General features: G+C 46.8%; 1 protein-coding gene across 1 annotated transcript in view; it reads right to left on the bottom strand.

Moving 5' to 3' along the window:
• Positions 1–12,058, bottom strand: part of LOC133388589 (melanotransferrin-like) — a gene marked incomplete at its 5' end in the record, with an annotated part of 46,476 nt that extends 34,418 nt beyond the window's left edge. Inside the window, 2 exons of the mRNA XM_061634557.1 lie at positions 6,402–6,501; positions 11,900–12,058. Coding sequence (XP_061490541.1) covers positions 6,402–6,501; positions 11,900–12,058 — 259 coding nt within the window. The remainder of the gene's footprint in view (positions 1–6,401; positions 6,502–11,899) is intronic.
• Positions 12,059–21,823: the final 9,765 nt, after the last annotated feature.

The raw sequence follows: 21,823 nt of genomic DNA, 5'->3' as shown, positions 1-21,823 counted from the left end.
TCTGGTACTTCTAATGAGCCAGGAAGGGCAAGGGTCCAGTACACAAATGGTGGCACGTGCCGCTCCAAGGATTTTGTCCACATCCTCGGGCAAAACAAGTTGAAAAGAATCCATTTTAATTGGACAAACAGGCGCCAAAGTTACATCCTCAGAGACTGTATCAATTTTAGCGTCCAAGTCAGAGCGGATCTGAGCAACTTTGTCCGCAAAGTGCCGTGCAAATTCTTGACAGTGGTCTGCTGAGTGGTCAGAATTACCCTCACGGGGGCTGGAATTTAAAAGCCCCCTAACCACTCGAAACAGTTCCACTGGACGGCTCCCAGCAGACGCAATGGAGGCCGAGAAGAAAGATTTCTTCTTAGCCCGTACTGCCTCGGAGTAGGCCTTCAAATAGGCTCTAGCCCGAGATCGATCAGCTTCACTCCGAGTCTTCCGCCAATGTTGCTCTAGTCCCCGTCTGACACGTTTCATCACCACCAGCTCCTTGGAAAATCATGGGGCCGGTTTGGCTCCACTCTGAAAGAGGGGACGCACTTATCCCTGTTAAATTTCATTTTGTTTAATTCATTCCTTTCCCTTTCATTAATAATCTCCATAAATTCCAGAATCTGCACCACACAGGTGCAACAAGATGCTCAGGATGAAGCCTGTCACCTGGAACATGACACCTGCCATGGCACCTCAGTGCAGTGGCCACTTTGGTCAGGAACTGGCAACAGTCATGAGCAATGTAAGGAGCAATAGAGTGGCCTTTTGGGAATGGAAAGCAACAAAGCCTCCACATCCTGTGCCCGAAAGTCCTTTCTCTAAAGTCCATGGCAGTTTTCCCAAGGAGAGATGGATAGAACGGCCCCCCAAGCAGTGGGATGTGCCCACACAAACACTCCCCATCCCCTGGTCTAAAGGAGCTATCAAGAGGGAAATTTCTGTAGAAATTTTGTAGAAATTTTGGTAGCAATATAGCACATTCAAGTAGTTCTCCCCACAGTGGGGCAAACTTTCTATCCCAAAAGATGGAGCTGAACTCTGTGGCCCCTCTCCTTTGGATCTCATTGGCCAACAATGAAGATGACACAGGTGGTGTATGTGAGCAATTAACGGTGGATTAATTGGTTAGAGCTGACTGTGTCCCTGGCAAAGATGGAGGAGGGAAAGTGAGCTAGGAACACTACCTGGCTAAAACACATAGAAAGAAGCTGCCTCCAAGAAGCCTCCAAAAAGCTGACACCAAGTCAGACCGTTGGTCCATGTAGCTCAGTGTAGCCTACACTGACAGGCAGTGCGTCTCCAGGGTTTCAGACTGGGGACATTCCTAGCCCTCCCTGGAGATGCCATCAGGGGCTGAACCTGGGATCCTCTGCCTGCAAAGCTGATGCTCTGCCCCTGAGCTACAGCCTTTGCTCTGTGAGAGCGTATGCTATGCAGCTGAACCTGTCCAAAAGCACAACGTTGGATCTGCCATTCCATCTGGCTGCAGCAAGGAGAGAGAGAGGAGCTAGTGAGGCCCACTCCAAGGCCTCCGCAAAGAGATCCGTTGCCATTTGGGTCCTCCTCTCCCTGAACTGTGTCTAGTCAAGTCATATAACTCTCAGAACTGGTGCCTGGCGCTCAAGTGCTTTCCTCTCCACTGACCACCTTTTGTGTCCTGTCTTCTAGGGGTTATTCACATGAGGGCACCAACTTGTTTGAACCTTTTTAAAAAATATATGTTTTGAAAGCTTTTTAAAAAAATGTTTTTAAATATGTTTTGTTTTAATGTATTTTAAAGTCTGTTTTTATGAAGTTTTAACGTGTTCTTAGTGCTTTTGTTTGCCAACCTGGGCTTTTGCTGGGAGGAAGGGTGGGATATAAATAAAAACTAAATAAAATAAATAAATAAACTGAAATGTTTGTACATTGCTTAGAAAATGTTAGGTGCTTAACAAACAAACAAAAACAGCAACTTCTGCCTAGAAATAAAGCAAAATAGGTTGTTTGCGGTCATAGTGAATTTCATTTCCAAAAAAAGAGGACAAGTTTTATTAGCATTTTTGAACACCGTTTATTTATTCTTCCTTCCGGGGGGACAGGGTGGGAAGATAGGTTAATCCCCATGAGAATAAGACCTCACCAGTTGCCAGCAGAGAGTCTATTGTGTCCCAGTGCAGCATCTCTGCTGAGCTGACTTTAGAGCACCATGTACATTAAGAACATAAGGAGAGCCTGCTGGATCAGGCCAGTGGCCCATCTAGTCCAGCATCCTGTTCTCACAGTGGCCAACCAGGGGCCTGGGGGAAGCCCGCAAGCAGGACCGAGTGCAAGAACACTCTCCCCTCCTGAGGCTTCCGGCAACTGGTTTTCAGAAGCATGCTGCCTCTGACTAGGGTAGCAGAGCACAGCCATCACGGCTAGTAGCCATTGATAGCCCTGTCCTCCATGAATTGGTCTAATCTTCTTTTAAAGCCATCCAAGCTGGTGGCCATTACTGCATCTTGTGGGAGCAAATTCCATAGTTTAACTATGCGCTGAGTAAAGAAGTACTTCCTTTTGTCTGTCCTGAATCTTCCAACATTCAGCTTCTTTGAATGTCCACGAGTTCTAGTATTATGAGAGGGAAAAGAACTTTTCTCTATCCACTTTCTCAATGCCATGCATAATTTTATACACTTCTATCATGTCTCCTCTGACCTGCCTTTTCTCTAAACTAAAAAGTCCCAAATGCTGCAACCTTTCCTCATAAGGGAGTCGCTCCATCCCCTTGATCATTCTGGTTGCCCTCTTCTGAACCTTTTCCAACTCTGTAATATCCTTTTTGAGATGAGGCGACCAGAACTGTACACAGTATTCCAAATGCGGCTGCACCATAGATTTATACAATGGCATTATGATATCGGCTGTTTTATTTTCAATACCTTTCCTAATTATCCCTAGCATGGAATTTGCCTTTTTCACAGCTGCCGCACACTGGGTCGACATTTTAATCATGCTGTCCACTACAACCCCGAGGTCTCTCTCCTGGTCGGTCACCGCCACTTCAGACCCCATGAGCATATATGTGAAATTAAGATTTTTTGCTCCAATGTGCATAATTTTACACTTGTTTATATTCAATTGCATTTGCCATTTTTCCGCCCATTCACTCAGGACTTTCCCTTGCAGAAGCCATGCTGGCTCTGCTTCAGCAAGGCTTGTTCTTCTATGTGCTTAGTTAATCTAGCTTTAATAATACTTTCTACCAGTTTTCCAGGGACAGAAGTTAAGCTAACTGGCCTGTAATTTCCGGGATCCCCCCTGGATCCCTTTTTAAATATTGGCGTTACATTTGCCACTTTCCAGTCCTCAGGCACAGAGGAGGACCCGAGGGACAAGTTACATATTTTAGTTAGCAGATCAGCAATTTCACATTTGAGTTCTTTGAGAACTCTCGGGTGGACGCCATCCGGGCCCGGTGATTTGTCAGTTTTTATATTGTCCATTAAGCCTAGAACTTCCTCTCTCGTTACCACTATTTGTCTCAGTTCCTCAGAATCCCTTCCTGCAAATGTTAGTTCCGGTTCAGGGATCTGCCCTATATCTTCCACTGTGAAGACAGATGCAAAGAATTCATTTAGCTTCTCTGCAATCTCCTTATCGTTCTTTAGTACACCTTTGACTCCCTTATCATCCAAGGGTCCAATTGTCTCCCTAGATGGTCTCCTGCTTTGAATGTATTTATAGAATTTTTTGTTGTTGGTTTTTATGTTCTTAGCAATGTGCTCCTCAAATTCTTTTTTAGCATCCCTTATTGTCTTCTTGCATTTCTTTTGCCAGAGTTTGTGTTCTTTTTTATTTTCTTCATTCAGACAAGACTTCCATTTTCTGAAGGAAGACCTTTTGCCTCTAAGAGCTTCCTTGACTTTGCTCGTTAACCATGCTGGCATCTTCTTGGCCCTGGCAGTACCTTTTCTGATCTGCGGTATGCACTCCAGTTGAGCTTCTAATATAGTGTTTTTAAACATTAAACATTACACAGAAGAGACCTCCCTCTCATTTCCTCTCAGGCTCAGCCCAACATTAACATGAAATGCCACTGGACAAAATGGTCTGGCAAACGTCATAATTGTTGCCTCCTTTCAGCTTCTTCTCTCTGATGACGTGGACAAGGTGCTCTCTACTGTAAAACCAACCACTTGCTTGCTTGATCCTTGCCCTTCATGGCTCATTGTAAGCTGTAAAGAGAGACTGGGCAAAGGGATCAGGGCAATGGTAAATGCATCCTTGGAGGAGGGTGCAATGCCATTAGCCCTCAAGGAGGCAATGATAAGACCTATTTTGAAAAAGCCCTCCTTGGACCCCCAAGATTTAAACAACTTTCGCCCAGTCTCCAATTTACCATTCTTGGGCAAGGTGATTGAGCGTGTGGTGGCTAAACAGTTACAGACACACTTGGAGGAAGCAGATTATTTAGATCCTTTCCAATCGGGCTTCAGGACTGGACACGGAACTGAAACAGCCTTGGTCGCTCTGGTGGATGATATGAGGAGGGCGTTAGATAGGGGCGAACATACTTTCCTCGTCCTCCTGGATCTCTCAGCGGCTTTCAATACCGTTGACCACAGTATCCTGTTAAATCGCTTGGAGGGATTGGGAATGGGAGGCACTGTTTTACGGTGGTTCCGTTCCTATCTCTCCAACAGATATCAACGAGTAGCGTTGGGGGATGAGGTTTCAGACCCTTGGACCCTTAATTGTGGTGTGCCACAGGGCTCTATCCTCGCCCCCATGCTATTCAACATTTATATGAAACCGCTGGGAGCTATCATCAGGAGTTTTGGGCTGCAGTGTCACCAGTATGCGGATGACACGCAGCTCTATCTCTCGTTTAAATCCTCACCAGAGTTGGCTGTGGAAACCTTGTCCAATTGCCTGGAGTCCGTAAGTGGATGGATGAGAGAGAACAGGCTGAAGCTGAACCCCGACAAGACCGAGGTGTTACTGGTGGGGGATAAGGGAAGGTTGGGAAACTTTGACCTGGTGTTTAATGGGGTGAGATTGCCCCTAAAGGACCAGGTCCGCAGCCTGGGGGTCATTTTGGACTCTCAATTGTCCATGGAGCCCCAGGTATCCGCAATAAGTCGGGCAGCCTGGTACCAACTTCATCTGGTACAGAGGCTGCGACCCTACCTTCCTATACATCTGCTTCCATGAGTGATACATGCCCTGGTCTCCTCTCGATTAGACTACTGTAATGCGCTCTACGTGGGGTTACCCTTGAAGATGGTCCAGAAATTGCAGCTGGTACAGAATGCGGCGGCACGCTTAATAAAGCAAAGCCGTCGCCGGGATCATGTCACCCCAGTGTTGATGGAGCTACACTGGTTGCCAGTTGTATACCGGGCCCAATTCAAGGTGTTGGTATTAACCTTTAAAACCCTAAACAGTTTTGGCCCAGTTTATCTGAAGGAACGCCTCCAGTATCACCAAATATGCCGCCAAACAAGATTGGCCTCACAAGACCTTCTCTCGGTCCCACCGGTGAAAACAGCTAGGCTGGTGCGGACCAGAGAGAGGGCCTTCTCGGTCGTGGCCCCCACCCTCTGGAACTTGCTTCCTTTTGACCTTCGACATGCCTCCTCCCTGATGGCTTTTTGTCGAGCCTTAAAGACCTTGTTATTCAGGCAGGCCTATGGGATTTCTGGGGTGGGTTAGGTTATTATGTTGTATTACTAACGGGTTGTTTAGATGTATTGTTGTTTAATATGGTGACTGTTGTATGAATATGTTTTAAATTGTATTTTATATTGTGTAAGTCGCCCAGAGTATCTGTTAAGTCAGACAGTTGGGCGACTAACAAATAAAATTTTATTATTATTATTATTATTATTATTATGCTTGTTATCCTCGTTTTATTTGCTTATTTGCTGGAAATTTCCAAGGTGACTTACAATACTAAACCCATTAATTTGTTTGAACTAGAGCAGCCCAATGGTGGTGAGTGAACTGGACTTGGCTCAGAGAGATCCTCCCATCTCCTCTCTGCTTTGGCTCACTGGGTTGACTTGTGCAAGTCACTTTCGTTCCCTCGTCCCTCAACTACAAAATGAAAACATCAGCAACCCTTTCCCATGGCATTGTGAGACTGGACACAATAAAGATTGCTGTGCATATGAACTACTTGGTTGTGTGGCCCTTATCTTCCTTCCTTCCTTCCTTCCTTCCTTCCATCCTTCCTTCCTTCCATCCTTCCTTCCAGCCATCCTTCCTTCCTTCCTTCCTTCCTTCCTTCCTTCCTTCCTTCCATCCATCCATCCATCCATCCATCCATCCATCCATCCATCCATCCATCCATCCATCCATCCATCCATCCATTTGTGGCACGCAAATGGAGCAGCTGCTGGGTCCTGTCTGAAAAGGGAGGCAGGCACTGGCACCCATTCATTTACCTTGGCCATAGGCTTCGCCGACCACCGGTTTCAGATTGTATTCCTTCCCAGCCTGGTAAATGGTGCCACCATCCACGGCTGCTACATCTGCCACACGTGCCTGTATGTGAAACAGGAGGGCCATTTGAAGTAAGTATGCTCGTAAGAAGGAGCTCCAGCCCTCTCGGTGCCATTCCAGTGTGACTTTTCAGCACAAAACATGGCAGGCAGCTAACAACAGAGACCAAAAGCCAACTGCCATGGCAGCTAGCTGCCCATTTCCTTTGTAAGACAGGCTGCTTGTTAATGGCCCAGAATTACTGAGTCTCCAGCAAGAGTTAATGGCCAGGAAACAGTTGGGAGGCCTCTTTTGTTTTGAATGGAATAGGCTATCAGACCTTGGAAGGCGATCTACCTCACTCCATTCCGAGCTAAAGGCAGGCGGCTGGTGTAACAGGCGAGTGGGGAAGGGGGTTGCAGACCTACTACCTCCTAGGAGGGTTGTGCTTCTTGCCTCCACTTACACAACACTTGTGTGTTCATAACGAATAAAGCAGCTATTATAAAAATGCTACAAATCTCAAGTCTTTTCTCCTCCCAGGGAAGACAAATCAGATTAGTGCTTCCACTGGGGTTTCTCACCACTTAGGCGAGTGGAGACCCCTAACAATGCAATAAAACAACAACAGCAAACAGCAGGAAACAACAGAAAGTGCTGCAATAGCAGAGCAAAACACTGTTCGAAGTAACAAAGTAGGCACTGGCCAAGAGTCCCTGCAGAAGAGCATCCCGCTGTCGAGGCACCATCACGACTGGGAAGGTCCCGCCTCTAGCTGCCTTCTGCTAAGGCTGCAATCTTAACACCACTTCCCTGGGCAAAAGCCCCACTGAATTCAATAGGGCTTACTTCTGAGCAGACATTTATTTATTTATTAAATTTATATCCTGCCCTTCTTCCCTGAAGGAGCCTAGGGTGGCAAACAAAAACACTAAAAGCACTCTAAAATATCTTGAAGACACAAATACTTTGAAACATATTAAAACAAAATATCTTTAAAAAAATTAATACAAATTTAAAAACATATTAAAACATTTTAAAAACATCTTTTAAAAATATATTTTAAAACATCTTAAAAAGCAATTCCAAAACAGATATAAACTGGAATAAAGTCTTTACTTAAAAGGCTTGTTGAAAGAGGAAGGTCTTCAGCAGGTGCTGAAAAGATAACAGATGGCATCTGTCTAATATTTAAGGGGAGGGAATTCCACAGGGTAGGTGCCGCCACACTAAAGGTCCGCTTCCTATGTTGTGCAGAATGGACCTCCTGATAAGATGGTATCTGCAGGAGGCCCTCACCTGCAGAACGCAGTGATTAAGTGGGTATATAAGGGGTAAGATGCTTTTTCAGATATTCTGGTCCCAAGCAGTGTAAGGCTTTATATACCAGAATTGGCCCAGTAGCTAATTGGCAGGCACTGGAATTCTTTTAGCAGTGGGGTGACATGCTGGTGATAAACTGCCCCAGTGAGCAGTTGTACTATCACATTTTGTACCAGTAGCAGCTTCTGGACCAACTCAATGGCAGTCTCACATACAGCGCATGGACAACAGTGGCCAGGCTATCCTGGTCCAGAAATGGCCGCAGCTGTCTTACCAGCCCAAGCTGGTGAAAGGCACTCCTAGCCACTGAAGTCACCTGTCCCTCTAGCGACAAAGATGGATCCAGGAGCACCCCCAGGCTATGGACCTGCCGCTAGCCTCCATGGTGTCGGTCATGGGAGCATCAGTGAAGGGAGGTGATGGCTGAGTCAAGCTGTCCTGTCCAGAGCCCCAAGACACGAGACGGAGGCAGGCTTGGTTTAATTCTCATTTTATTAGGGTGACGGTTACATCCAAAGCAGTGCACTTCATAAACCCGTCTACTCTAGCTACCTAAACAGTCTCTGCAGCGTGTGGGGAGAGTTGACTCAGCACTGCAGTCTGGGTGGGCACCTGCTGAAGTAGGGGAGGTCTTAGCCTGTAACCGATGGCTCCTCCGAAGTTCCACCCTCTGGGAGTCCCGCTTCTCACGCAGGGTGAGGGGGGGGCAAGCCTCTGATGCCCCATTCAACAGTGGGGTTTCACTAGGTGATGGCGCAACCTCAGGGAGCGGGAAACTGGTTGGCGGGGAAGCGTTTGAAGTGCCAGGCAAGGATTCCAGCGCAGGTGGCATTTGGCCCGTGTGGAGGGTTGCTTCCCAACGGCTCATACGGGGAACTCGCAGACAGGGCGGGATCTGCCTCGGCAGGAGGGATGGGCAGGGAAGTCTGCAAGCTGACGAAGCCCCCCCTCCTATAATGTCCCCAGGGACCTCGTCCTCATCTGACTCCTCTCCCTGATCTAACTCCCCTTGTGCCTGGGGCACAACACCCTGATCATTTCGGTTGCTCTTTTCTGGTTGTCCTGCCTGGTGGGAGCGGCTAAATAATGGCATCCACTGACTGGCTCCAGTTCTCACCTGGGATTAAATACTCGCCCCTTTCTGTTACCAGCGGATATCATTAGTCCTTAATCACAGGATCCTTCCAGAGTTAAAATATCAAGATACTGAGACAACCTTACCCTTGTAAGAAGCCCAAGGGGCTGATAGCCTTTGGGTCTATCCCTTCAAAGTTGCCCCCACTGCCTAGGACAGACACAGGCAATTCCTCTTCCTGCTAGAAATAGGCTGCTTTGCTCATGACCCAGCAGCTGGATGTGATTATTTGGGCTGGGGGTTGGACAAGTAAATCTTCTGGAGCTTTTACTCCTGTACTTGTACTGTTTTACCCAACACCATCTGTAAAAGACACCAACGGAACTCGGAGGGGAATGAACATCCAAGGCACATACCGGCTCCCCCCAGTATAGGAAGTCTGTTCTCAGCCTGATGAAAGCTGCACTGTACTTTACTCATGCTATCAAGAAGAAATAGGCAGCTGAGGAGATAAGCTTGCTTAACAGGTGTGGATAAGGGGTGTGGCAATTTATGTGCTCTCTTTTTGCCTTTTCCACAAGTCCCTCCCCCCACCCCACCCTGGCCCTGCTGGATCCTTCGAGGACAGAGTCCAGCAGGAGGTTGAGAGACAGCCCATCTTTCCCATAGGAGATGGCAGGGGAAAGGAGCAAAATAGCTTCTCCTTTATCCACATTATGGCATCTCCTGAGTGGAAAAAAAGAATCATGCATACCCCTAGACCCAGGGGCTGCAATAAATATAAATAAGTCACACCCATCATGCATTGAAGATGGTTTTCCAAGCCATTTACAATTTAGCTTGCAGCTGAGAGAGGAAGCTTGCCTTTATTAAGGATCAGAGCCACATTATAGCTACACCAACATTGCAGACCACCCACCCAGAGGAATACCAGTAAGTCTTCACACACTAAACAATCACTGAGAGAAGCATTTACACAATATGCGGATACCATCACTTTTTACTCATTCTTTGTTGAATACTCTTCAGGAGGAATTAATTGAATTGGGTCCTAGTATATACAGGAAATGTATATATATGTTTATTTGATTGATTTAATCTAACATAACAGTGTCATATCCACCAGTATAACAACAAGGAGGAGGAGGAGAATGAACTAGGAGTGCTGGAAGGCTTCACTTCAGAAACCATCAGTCTGAGCTGTGGAGGGCAGCCTGGGGAGAAGGGCATATGCGACAGCCACGCCTCTGCCTGCTGGCTCCAGTGAGGTCGGCTGGCTCCTGGGCTCTGCTCACAGAAGCCGGTCTTGTCTCTCCTTGACCCCAGACACTCGCGGCCATGTCCTTCCTCACCCACCCTCAGCAGCACACCTTCCACTCTGCTACTGGAACAGAAATCTCCAGCAAGCATAAGAAACCAGGCATTATAAATGCAATATACTAAATATGAGCACCTCCTTTGAGGGTGTGGTGGAGGGGATCCATTTAAAGCTGTTATGTGTCTTGTTTATGCTGCTAACTTCATTGTGGATTTTTTCTCTGTTATTCTAGTTATGATTGCTTTAATGGTATTTTGCTGGTTTTATCTGTGATTTATTCTGACAGGCCCAGCCAACTTCACACATTACAGATTTGTGGCCTGCAGAGAGCACTTCTTTGTAGGGAATATTGTGACACCTGCTTGCAGAGCATCACATGTGGCAATGGCAGACTGGAAGCTACAGCCCATTCACCACGTAAACACAAAGAAAAGTATGAGTGCCACACAACCATGACAATCCACGCGCCCACTTCATAGCTATTTCCCACGTGATGTGTTTCCTGGGTAAAACCCCTGCAACAGGCCAAGCTGCCCTAAGGGGAGGCTTCCTTGCTGGCCCTTCCTATCACTCTTCTCCAAGTGCAGAGCGAGGCATGCTGGGCAGGAGGTAATGGCACCAGCCCATCTCCCCCCCACCAGTCACAAATGTGAACAGTTCAGCCCCTAGAAAATACTGAGGAGAGGAACTCCAGAGGGAGAATGTGGAATGCCAGTGCTTCCGTCGTACCAGTGAACCTTCGCATATAAGAATCAAGCCCATTCCTCACCACCACCCCTGCACACAGGCCTCTCATGAACCAACTTGCATGGTTAGTGGGGGATTGGAATGGAAGGGAAACACCTGGGAGAGTGTTGCCTGCAACTGTAGCCTATTTAAAAACATAAGAACATAAGAAAAGCGCTTTAGCTAGATCAGGTCAAAGGGGACCCATCTCGTCCTGTTCTCACAGTGGCCTGCCAGATGCCCTAAAGTGAAGCCCACAAGCAGGACCCCAACCCCAACCCTCCTGCGGTCTCCAGAAACTGGAACACCACCTCCACTTAGGGAAGCAGAGCACAGCCATCCTGGCTAGTAGCCACTGACAGCCTTATCGTCCATGAATTTGTCTAATCTTCTTTTAAAACCCTCCAAGTTGGTGGCCATCACTGCCTGGAAATTAGGAGCATCTCTTGAGGCTGCCTTGGTGTAATTGCAAAGCAAAATAATATGAAACGGCTTTCCTTCTATTCATTAGTAGCAATATTGGTATATTAAATTGTAAGTCATCTACCTTTACACTTTCTTCACTGCTGCAAAAAGGGACAAAGTGAAACTGGTAATATGCACATTTATTTAAATGTTAATGTAATTAACTGGTTGATAGCTGTAATATACTCTTTTCATATTACAGTCTGCAATCCTATACACATTTATGAAGCAGCAAGTTCCCTTTGGGACTTATTTCTCAGTAAGAACTTTAAGAAGGCCTGGCTGCAGCTGGATCAGGCCAGAGGGGGTCCATCTAGTCCAGCATCTTGTTCTCACATTGGCTAAAGTGGAACACGAACACAGTAACATTCTCTGGACGTTGCTGCCAGCCATCCCTAAAAGATCCATAGGATTGTAAAAGAAAGAACAGAACGTACAATGGAGGGGGGCCAGCTGGAGCAGAAGTTCTCTCCAGTAACAACCAACATGTAGTCCCGCCCACACCTCGCTCTCATCCCCAACCCCAGATCCAGCCACAAGCAAGTCAGACTTACGTTGATCATAGACATGCAATCACTGGCTGAGACACCCCTCACACAAGTCAGCAAGGGGAGAATCCTGGCCTTGGAGAACGCCTTGCTCATGTCGCTGCACTTGGAGAGCTCTTTGTCAGAGACTGTGCACCACTGCAGCTGGTCCAAGGTGAAGACTGAAAAGAATACACAGACACACACACAGTTATAGACAGGTGAAGCTTTCCTCTTCCAACAAGCCTTTTAAGTTGAGACCTATCCCAGTCTGCATCTGTGTTAGAATTGCTTTTAATATGTCTTTTAATATCTTTAACCCTTTTTTAAAAGATGTTTTTAAAGTTTATTTTAAATGTTTTTAACGTTGTTTTGTTTTAATGTATTTTAAGGTCTTTTTATGATGTTTTAAAGTGTTTTTAGTGTTTCTGTTTGCCTCCCTGGGCTCCTGCTGGAAGGAAGGGTGGGGTATAAATAAAATAATAAATAAAATAAGCTGTGAGTGCACCTGCAATCACATCTCAATACAACCTTCAAGCTGTGCTTGTGGGCTTTCCTGAAGTGTCCGGCTGGCTACTGCTGCCTGGAAATATTTAAGAACATATCAAAGAGCCTATTGGATCAGGTCAGGGGGGCCCAGCGAGTCCAGCATCCTGTTCTCACAGTGGCCAACCAGCAAGCAGGACTTGAGAACAACAGCACTCTTCCCACCTGCGGTTTTCAGCAAGTGGCCTTGAGAGTCATACTACCTTTGACAGTGGAGGTAGAACAAGCTGTCAGGGTCAGCAGCCATTTATAGCCTTACCCTTCCATGAATCTGACTATTTATATTGAAAGGTGTCATATTCGTCCATCCATCCAATCAGCAAAGAGAATGCTATGCCCAGTTAGCTGGGCAGCCCCAATAGGGCTTGTCTATGTTCCTTCCATGCAGCTACTTCCCCCAGAACTCAGTCGAAGTGGCAGCCCTCCCAACACCACGAGCCATGTGATCTGCAAATGAAATGTGCTCAAATGATAGTCCAGACCAGCTTCAGCCCTTCACTTATTTAGGCAAGCAGGTGTATTCGCTCACAGCAGGCATTATCCTTTGGCTGCCTGGAGCTAAATAATTCTGTACTAAGCTTGTCTTGTCTACCCAATGCCATGCAAGTCAACTGGAGTCCATCTGCAGCAAAGGGTAAACACTGAGTAATGCTCTACAGCTACTTGTATCCTAGACATCGAGGCAGGAGGCCTTTATGAAACAGGAACCAAGCAGGACCCTTTGTTAAACTTGGCCCAAGGAGCCTGTGGGAGTGGTGAGGGACCCGCGTGTGCTGCTTCATCCTTTACAAAGGCACCCACGTTCCCTTGCGGAAGGTGGACTCCCAAGTGAGGTGCCTCTGTCACCATCACTATTGACTTTCAGGAGGAATTTGAAAACATTCTTGTTTACCCAGGCATTTGATGGTTGAAGAGGGCTGTTCCTGGCAACCTGAAGATCACTGATGAAAGAATGTTCTAAGCTGTGTTTTAGAACACTTTAACTGTGTTTTAGTATGTTTTTCTTTTTCTGGTTAAATTGTTTTGTTTATGTTTGCCACCCTGGGCTCCTTCGGAAGGGTGGGATATACAGAAAATTCAATAAATTGTCGTTGTCGTCGTCATAGTCATCTTCTGCAGGAAGCTGCTGCCATTTAAGGGCTGAGACCCAGTCCCACAATTTACTTTCGAGAGATCCTCCCTCGTGTGATGAATGCAGCTGGAATTTAACACCCAAGGCCGCTTGTTAAGATTCGAGCTTTTCCCCTGATGTAGCAAATACCAACTGCCATCATGGGGTGTCATGTTCATCAGAGACACAAAAATGATGGTAGGAACTTGGCCAATGTAGAGGTTGCTCCATTTCTGTATGTTTCTGTTCCATCTTTGTAGAGAAGATCAAAGCTTGCCCCCCCATCAGATTCTTCCACTAAGTTGAGCAAAGTCAACTCTTTTCTTCCAGTTCAGCTTTATGTGGATGGAGGACCCAAAGTTCACTCTCTTGCCATATTTCCACAAACAACATTCTTGGCAGCAATTGCCTAGTTGTGAGCCTGTGCAACCACAGATGCCATTAATTTATGGCATAGGAGTATCTGGCTACTCAGCATGGCCACCACCAAGAGGAGGAATGGAGCATGGCTGCCATTTCCTCATCTCTTGAAAGAGCTTATTTGAAACTAGCGAACTCCTGGAAGCCAAAGTCTACACCAAAGGGAGAAACAGCAGCAGCTGCACCAGCTTGACTCATTGCTCTTTGAACATGCTCCCTCCCTCCACATTTAGAAATGCATGTTTGAGCTACGATAGCAGGGGCAAGCAGAACTCTGGCATCTGAAAGAGTGCTCTGCTAGGAAAGAGGGGGATCAGGCTCCTGCCTCACAAGAGGGCTCAGAGTAATCTCTCCTTCTGTGACAGAGAAAGAGATTCTTGACAACTCTGCCAAATGAACCCCATGGCAATTCTCTGTCTGGATCTGTGTATCATCCAGAGGGGCCTGCTCTCTCACGGGGGTTTGGCCAACTCCAGATCCTACTGTAACATAATTTACAGAGATGATTTAAGAGGATGCCCCCTTCCTTCCCACTCCCAACTATCCTACTGTGGCTAGTATTAGGGCAATGTGTAAGCTTGAAAGAGCGTGTGGAACCTCCAAGAAAGGCAACTGGCACTAAAAAGCAACTGTAGTGGAAGCAAATGCCTAAATGATGCCCACCATAAAAGCAAACAAGACCCTCCATGGTGCAGAGTGGTAAGCGGCAGTAACGCAGCCGAAGCTCTGCTCACGGCCGGAGTTCGATTCCAACGGAAGAAGTCGAATCTCCGGAAAAAGGGGTCGAGGTCCATTCAGCCTTCCATCCATCTGTGGTCGGTAAAATGAGTACCCGGCATATGCTGGGGGGTAAAGGAAGGCGGGGAAGGAACTGACAATCCCACCCCATACATACGGTCTGCCTAGTAAACGTCGCAAGGCGTCACCCTAAAGGTCGGAAACGACTCACACTACAAGTGCAGGAACACCTTTACCTTTTTTATAAAAGCAAACAGGGTGGGCTCTTCTGATCCCAACCTCTCCCGGTGCCTCCAGAAAAATACCCAAGAAGCAATGTTATAATTCTCAATGGCATCTCGGACTCTAGTCATAAGCAAAGTGACATTTCAGCCTACCAGCATGAAAGCAGAGCAGAAGGGCACAAGGGCAGGTTATCCTCTGCATGGCAAGGACTGTGACTGGCGTTTGTTCTCTCTTCAGCAGTCAAGGTGAAGGAATGTGAGCTCTTTAGAGGATCCTTGTCAATTTGTGCTTCTCTGGATGACTCCCTCTTGGAAAGGAAGCAGGCAGCCTGGTGCTGGAAGCAGACAATGTTACCATGCATGTCTCCACCTCCGGGGGTGTGGTGTGGTGAGGTGGGGAGATCTGGTTAATGACTGTCTTCAAGGGAAGCTCCCCACCCTCCCACTCCCCATCAGACCTGACGGTTGGGAGAAGGAGATGGAGTTGCTCATTGCTTCAGCACCACCTAGTGGCGTCACTGATTAACACCTCATGTAAAGGCTGGATACGCCAACAGGCCTATGCAGTGGGTTAAAATGTTTCTTGAGCAGAATCATGGCATTCTTCCCAATGTTCAGTCTAAGTCTTTTTATTTGTAATTTGAACCCACAGGCCCAAATCCTCCCCCTCTGGAACAATAGGAAACACATTTGTTCCATCATCTATGTGACAGCCCTTAAGATATGTGAAGGTGAGTCTCCTAGTGCTCCGGTTAACCCTCCCTCCTCTAGACTAAGCTTACCTCTTCAACCCTCCCTCATAGGATGGTCTCCAGGGGCCTTGCCATCTTGGTCACCCTTCTCTAGATACCTCCGTTTGTAGACATTCTTCTTCAACTGCAGTGCCCAGAACTAGGCAAAGTACTCTAGGTGAGGTCTAGCCAAAGCAAAGTAACAGTGGTACTATTACTTCTCTCAGTTTGGCTGTTCTATATCCATCGATGCAACCTAGAATTGTGTTGGCCTTTTATTTATTTATTTATTTATTTAATTACATTTCTAGACCGCCCTATAGCAGAAAGCTCTCAGGGCGGTGTACAACAAATAAAATCACAATTAAAATATGAGCAAGTGTGGAAAAAATATATATATATAGTACAATTATAAAACATTAATAAAATTGCCATTGAGATTTAAATTAAGATCATATTAAGTTTAAAATGTTAAATTAAAATATTTAAAAATTTACAAAATTTAAAAAGCCTGGGCGAAAAGGTAAGTTTTTACCTGGCGCCGAAAAGATAACAGAGAAGGCGCCAGGCGTATCTCGTCTGGGAGGGCATTCCATAGTTCGGGGGCCACCACCGAGAAGGCCCTAGATCTAGTTGTTGATCTCCGGGCCTCTTTATGGGTTGGGACCCGGAGAAGGGCCTTCGACGTCGAGCGTAGTGAACGGGTAGGTACATAGCGAGAGAGGTGCTCCATCAGGTATTGCGGTCCGATGCCGTTTAGGGCTTTATAGGTAAGAACCAACACTTTGAATCTGGCCCGGAAACATATCGGTAGCCAGTGCAGCTGCGCCAGGACAGGTGTTATATGGTCAAATTTCTTTGTCCCAGTGAGAACTCTGGCCGCAGCATTTTGCACTAGCTGAAGTTTCCGAACCGTCTTCATAGGTAGCCCCACGTAGAGTGCATTACAGTAGTCCAATCTAGAGGTTACCATAGCATGGATAACTGAGGCAAGATGCTCCTTGCTCAAATAGGGTCGTAGTTGGGCTACCAGCCGGAGCTGGTAGAATGCATTCCGTGCCACCGAGGCTACCTGAGCCTCAAGTGACAGAAGCGGATCTAATAAGACCCCCAAACTACGTACCTGTTCCTTTAGGGGGAGTGTAACCCCATCTAGGACAGGTCGAACGTCAACCATCTGGGCAGAGGGTCCTCCCACCAACAGCATCTCAGTCTTGTTAGGATTGAGTTTCAGTTTATTAGCTCTCATCCAGCCCATTATCGCGGCCAGGCAGCGGTCTAGTACATCAACAGCCTCACCTGAGGAAGATGAAAAGGAGTAGTAGAGCTGCGTATCATCAGCATATTGCTGGAAACGCACTCCAAAACTCCTGATGACCTCACCCAGCGGCTTCATATAGATATTAAAAAGCATGGGGGACAGAACTGAACCCTGCGGGACCCCATATTGGAGTACCCAGGGACTCGAGTAATGTTCCCCCAGCATCACCTTCTGGAGACGATTCCTGAGATAGGAGCAGAGCCACCGCCAAGCAGTGCCTCCCACTCCTAAATCCGTAAGTCGCTCCAGAAGGATACCATGGTCGATGGTATCAAACGCCGCTGAGAGATCAAGGAGAACCAACAGAGTTACACTCCCTCTGTCTTTCTCCCGACAGAGGTCATCATACAGGGCGACCAAGGCCGTTTCTGTACCAAACCCCGGCCGAAAGCCCGATTGAAATGGGTCTAGATAATCAGTTTCATCCAAGAGAGCCTGGAGTTGGCGAGCGACCACACGCTCTAGAACCTTGCCCAGGAATGGGACATTTGCTACTGGCCTATAGTTGTCCAAATTATCAGGGTCCAAGGAGGATTTTTTTAGGAGCGGTCTCACCACCGCCTGTTTCAGGCAGGGTGGGACCACTCCCTCTCGTAAAGAGGCATTAATCACCTCCTTGGCCCAGCCGGCTGTTCCATTCCTGCTAGCTTTTATTAGCCATGAGGGGCAAGGATCCAGAGCAGAAGTGGTCGCCCGCACCTGTCCAAGCACCTTGTCCACATCCTCGAGCTGTACCAACTGAAACTCATCCAATAAAACAGGACAAGACTGTGCTCTGGATACCTCATTAGGATCAACTGCTACAATAATGGAGTCAAGGTCCCTGCGGATGTTCATGATCTTATCACGAAAGTGTCGCGCAAACACATTACAGCGGGCAATTGATGGTGTTATTGCGTCCTGGGGACCAGAGTGTAAAAGTCCCCGGACAACTTTATAAAGTTCCGCTGGGCGGTTAAGGGATGACTGAATAGAGACAGCAAAGTATTGCTTCTTTGCTGCTCTCACTGCCTTCACATAGAGTTTGGTAGAGAGCTTCACAAGTGCATGATTACAGCCGTCGGGAGTTCGCCTCCATTTGCACTCAAGCCGTCTCCTTTCTTGCTTCATCACTCTTAGCTCCGGAGTAAACCAGGGAGCCAATTGAGCTCTGCAACGGAGAGGGCGCACCGGGGCGATCGTGTCAACTGCCCGGGCCATTTCCGTATTCCACAGCATGGCCAGGGTTTCGACAGGACCGTCAATTCTATCAGCCGGAAAATTCCCTAGAGCCATCAGAAAACCCTCAGGATTCATTAGTCTCCGGGGACGGACCATCTTAATTGGTCCTCCACCCTTGCAGAGGGGAGAAAACAGTGTAAGTCTAAACCTTAATAGGCGGTGATCTGACCATGACAAAGGAATAGATGAAAAATCCCTCACTCTCAGATCACCATCCCCTAATCCAGTGGCAAAAATCAAGTCCAGAGTGTGCCCCAACACATGCGTAGGACCAGTAACAAATTGAGACAGCCCCATGGCTGTCATGGAGGTCATGAAGTCCTGAGCTGCTCCAGATAAAGCAGCCTCAGCATGAATGTTGAGATCCCCCAATACCAAAAGTTTGGGGGAACGCAACAATAGATCCGAGACCACCTCTGTCAGCTCAGTTAGGGAGGCTGTTGGGCAGCAGGGTGGACGGTACACCAACAGAATTCCCAGTCTGTCTCGCTGACCCAACGTTATGTGCAGACACTCTAGACCATTAGCCATCTGGATAGGGTACCTAACAAGAGGGATGGAACTTCTATAGACCACAGCGATTCCCCCTCCCCGACCCTCGGATCTACCCAGATGCTGAACCGAATACCCAGGTGGGCACAACTGGGAGAGATTAATACCTCCCAGATCGCTCACCCAGGTCTCGGTAATACATGCCAGATCGGCCGCCTCATCCACAATTAGGTCATGGATGAGGGAGGTTTTATTATTTACCGATCTGGCATTAAAAAGCAGCAACTGGAGATCCGAGGGTTGGCTGATAGAACTACCAGCAATCCTGTGGGTGTGAGGAGGACCGGAACACGTCACAGCCACCAGTTGTCTGGGGCGAGTTCCCCTCAACTGGCATGTCCTACTCACAGCGCCATACCTCCCATTACCCGTCACTACACTAATAGGGGCCCCCTTTGGTCCTCCCTCCCACAACACTGTCCTCTCGCCCAGGCACATAATAAAAATAAAATAAATAATAAAACTCATGGCATATACACACAATCACACACTCACTCATACAACCCACTCATACATTCAGACAACACAGCAGCATCCGAGGAGCTTCAGCAGCCGATAATCCGTAGTAGCTGATGTAATGGGACCCAAGAACGATAGACAGCAATGACCCCCAACCTGGTGATAATGACAGCAGCAACGGTGGCATACACCTCAGAAGAGGCAACAGCAGCACTTCAGTCTTCTTTTATTTTGCTGCTGCTGCTGCATTGCACTCCTGACTCACGTTCAGCCTTTGGCTACTAAAACCCCTTCAATCATTCTGATGCATACTGCTGTCAAGGCAGGTGTCACCCATCCCGTGTTGTGTATCTCATCCTACCTACCTAAAAGCACAATTTTACATTCACCTGTTTTAGTATTTTAGTCCGCATTTGCATTGCTTTTCATTTTGGATGGCTAGCTACCTTGGGCATTTTGAAAACCGGAAAGTGGAATAACAATATTCTTACAAGGTAAATAAGACAAGAGTGGCCAGGGTGACCGTGCTAAATGGTGCCCAGGTCAGCTACACGTTCTCCAGCTGAGGTTTCAGGCAGGGAAGGGGACGAGGGGATTGAGGCAAAAGGTGGGTGTTTACAGAGACACTTGAACGGTGGAAGACGAGGAGGCGAGAGATGCAGCTGCAGCTTCTGGAGGGAGCAAAGGACGCAGGTGTGGCGATATGGGGGTAACAGGTGAGCCACTAACTCAGAAGCCACCCAAGAAAGGCATTTAGCAAGATGTAACTTCAACCATGCCTAAGGAAGAGCCCTATTCTATTGGGATCAGCAGCAGCGTGCCCCTGCACACTATTTCCTCTCCCAACAAGCCTTTTGAGACCTATCCCAGTCTGTGTCTGTGTTAGAATTGCTTTTAATATCTTTAACCCTTTTTTTAAAGGTGTTTTAAAAGTTTTTAAAATGTTTTTAACGTTGTTTTGTTTTAATGTATTTTAAGGTCTTTTTATGATGACTGAAAGTGTTTTTAGTGTTTCTGTTTGCCGCCCTGGGCTCCTGCTGGGAGGAAGGGCAGGGTATAAATAAATAAATACATTTGCAGGGGAGCACCAGCAAGACAGGGCTATTCTCATGTCCTGCTACTTGTGTGCTTCCAACCAGGGCGCCTGGTCAGCCACTGTGGAAAGCAGGACACTGGTCAAGACAAGTCCCTGTTGCAGTGATCCAGCGGCCTGACTCTTTTACTCTTCTTACAAATTTAGAAAGTGCTCTCTTGCCTGGAATGTTCAGCATCTCCAAATCATGCAGGAAGAACAGAGCCTAGAAGCTGCATTTATTCCTTCTCTTTCAAAATCAAGCAGGCCGTGCCCAATCCCCAATCAATGAGAGTTTTTCTTACCATGGAAGCAGCTCATCAGATGGGTTTGGATGCAAGGTCCATGTTTTACCTTTCCAGAAAGGGTTTTGAAGTTTTGAAGACGTGATGGGTGAGGAAATATGAGTTGCACCTCCTCTTAATGGCACCGCTGAAGTAATGTTCTAATGGGAATTTCTACTTGGGCAAGTTGTGTTTACCTTTGGAGTTTATATCTCTCTCCCCCATCACCCACTGCAAGCTCCCTTTTAAATGTTTATTTTTATTAAGAAAATTTATATTCCGCTTAGTGTTTTAAAAGTTCAAGACAGGCCACAATATAAAATTGAAAACAATCAGTCAAAAGAAATTAAAAACTAAACATAGCTCAACAGATCAAATTCTTATCAAAATAAAAATATATTTTGGAGGTGATGAAAAACCACAGAGAAAGGCGCAAGACTGGGTTCCCTTGGCAAGGAATTCCACCACCTAGGTGCAGCCACAGAGAAGGCCTTGTCTTGCATACCAACCAATTGCCCCTCTGAAGCTGGGATAAGAAGAATCTCTTCAACAGATCTTAATGCATGGGCAGGTTGATGCAGCACAAAGTGGCCATTTAGATATCCTGGTCCTAAAACATTTAGGGCTTAATCACTAACACTTTGATTTGGGCTCAGAAACAAATCCGAAGACACTGAAGCTTTTGCAGCGAGGAAGTCAAATGTTCCTAATAGCCAGTTCCATCTATTAGAAAGCCTAATTCCTTCATTTTCTATACATCATGCATCTTTCAACTAATGGTAACACTCAACAAGCATGAAGTTTATTAACTGTTCTCTTTCTGAGGACTTGAATGGCCACGGATGATGAAGGCTCTTTACAAATGTGTCAAACCCAACTGGCATGTAAAGCTGTACCAAGGCGGCCAGACTGATGAAAACTGAACTTAACCTGCTCCCACCTCCACAGAGAAAAGAAGTTGACCACAAGAAGAGAGCACATGGCTGCCAGTTCTCCCATGGGTTAAGATGCACGCCTTGCTAGGGGCAAAAGCAACACTTGAGCGGCTGGCCCACAATGGCAGGTAGTGGCAACGGCGCTGGCTGCAAGAGTTGGGCACCCCACACCGCCCCATATGCTTATGATGAAACTTCTCTCAAGGATTGTCAAAACCAGCTGTAAAAGAATGTACGCCATTGTGTGTGTGGAGCAATATAAAAAAAATTCCCACAGTGCAACTTTAGTTAAAGAATGTTTAATATATATATATATATATATATATGTTTCATTATA

This window comes from Rhineura floridana, chromosome 7 (genome assembly GCF_030035675.1).
Source record: "Rhineura floridana isolate rRhiFlo1 chromosome 7, rRhiFlo1.hap2, whole genome shotgun sequence".
Lineage (NCBI taxonomy): Eukaryota > Metazoa > Chordata > Lepidosauria > Squamata > Rhineuridae > Rhineura > Rhineura floridana.
This window is presented reverse-complemented; position numbering and strand designations above follow the sequence as displayed.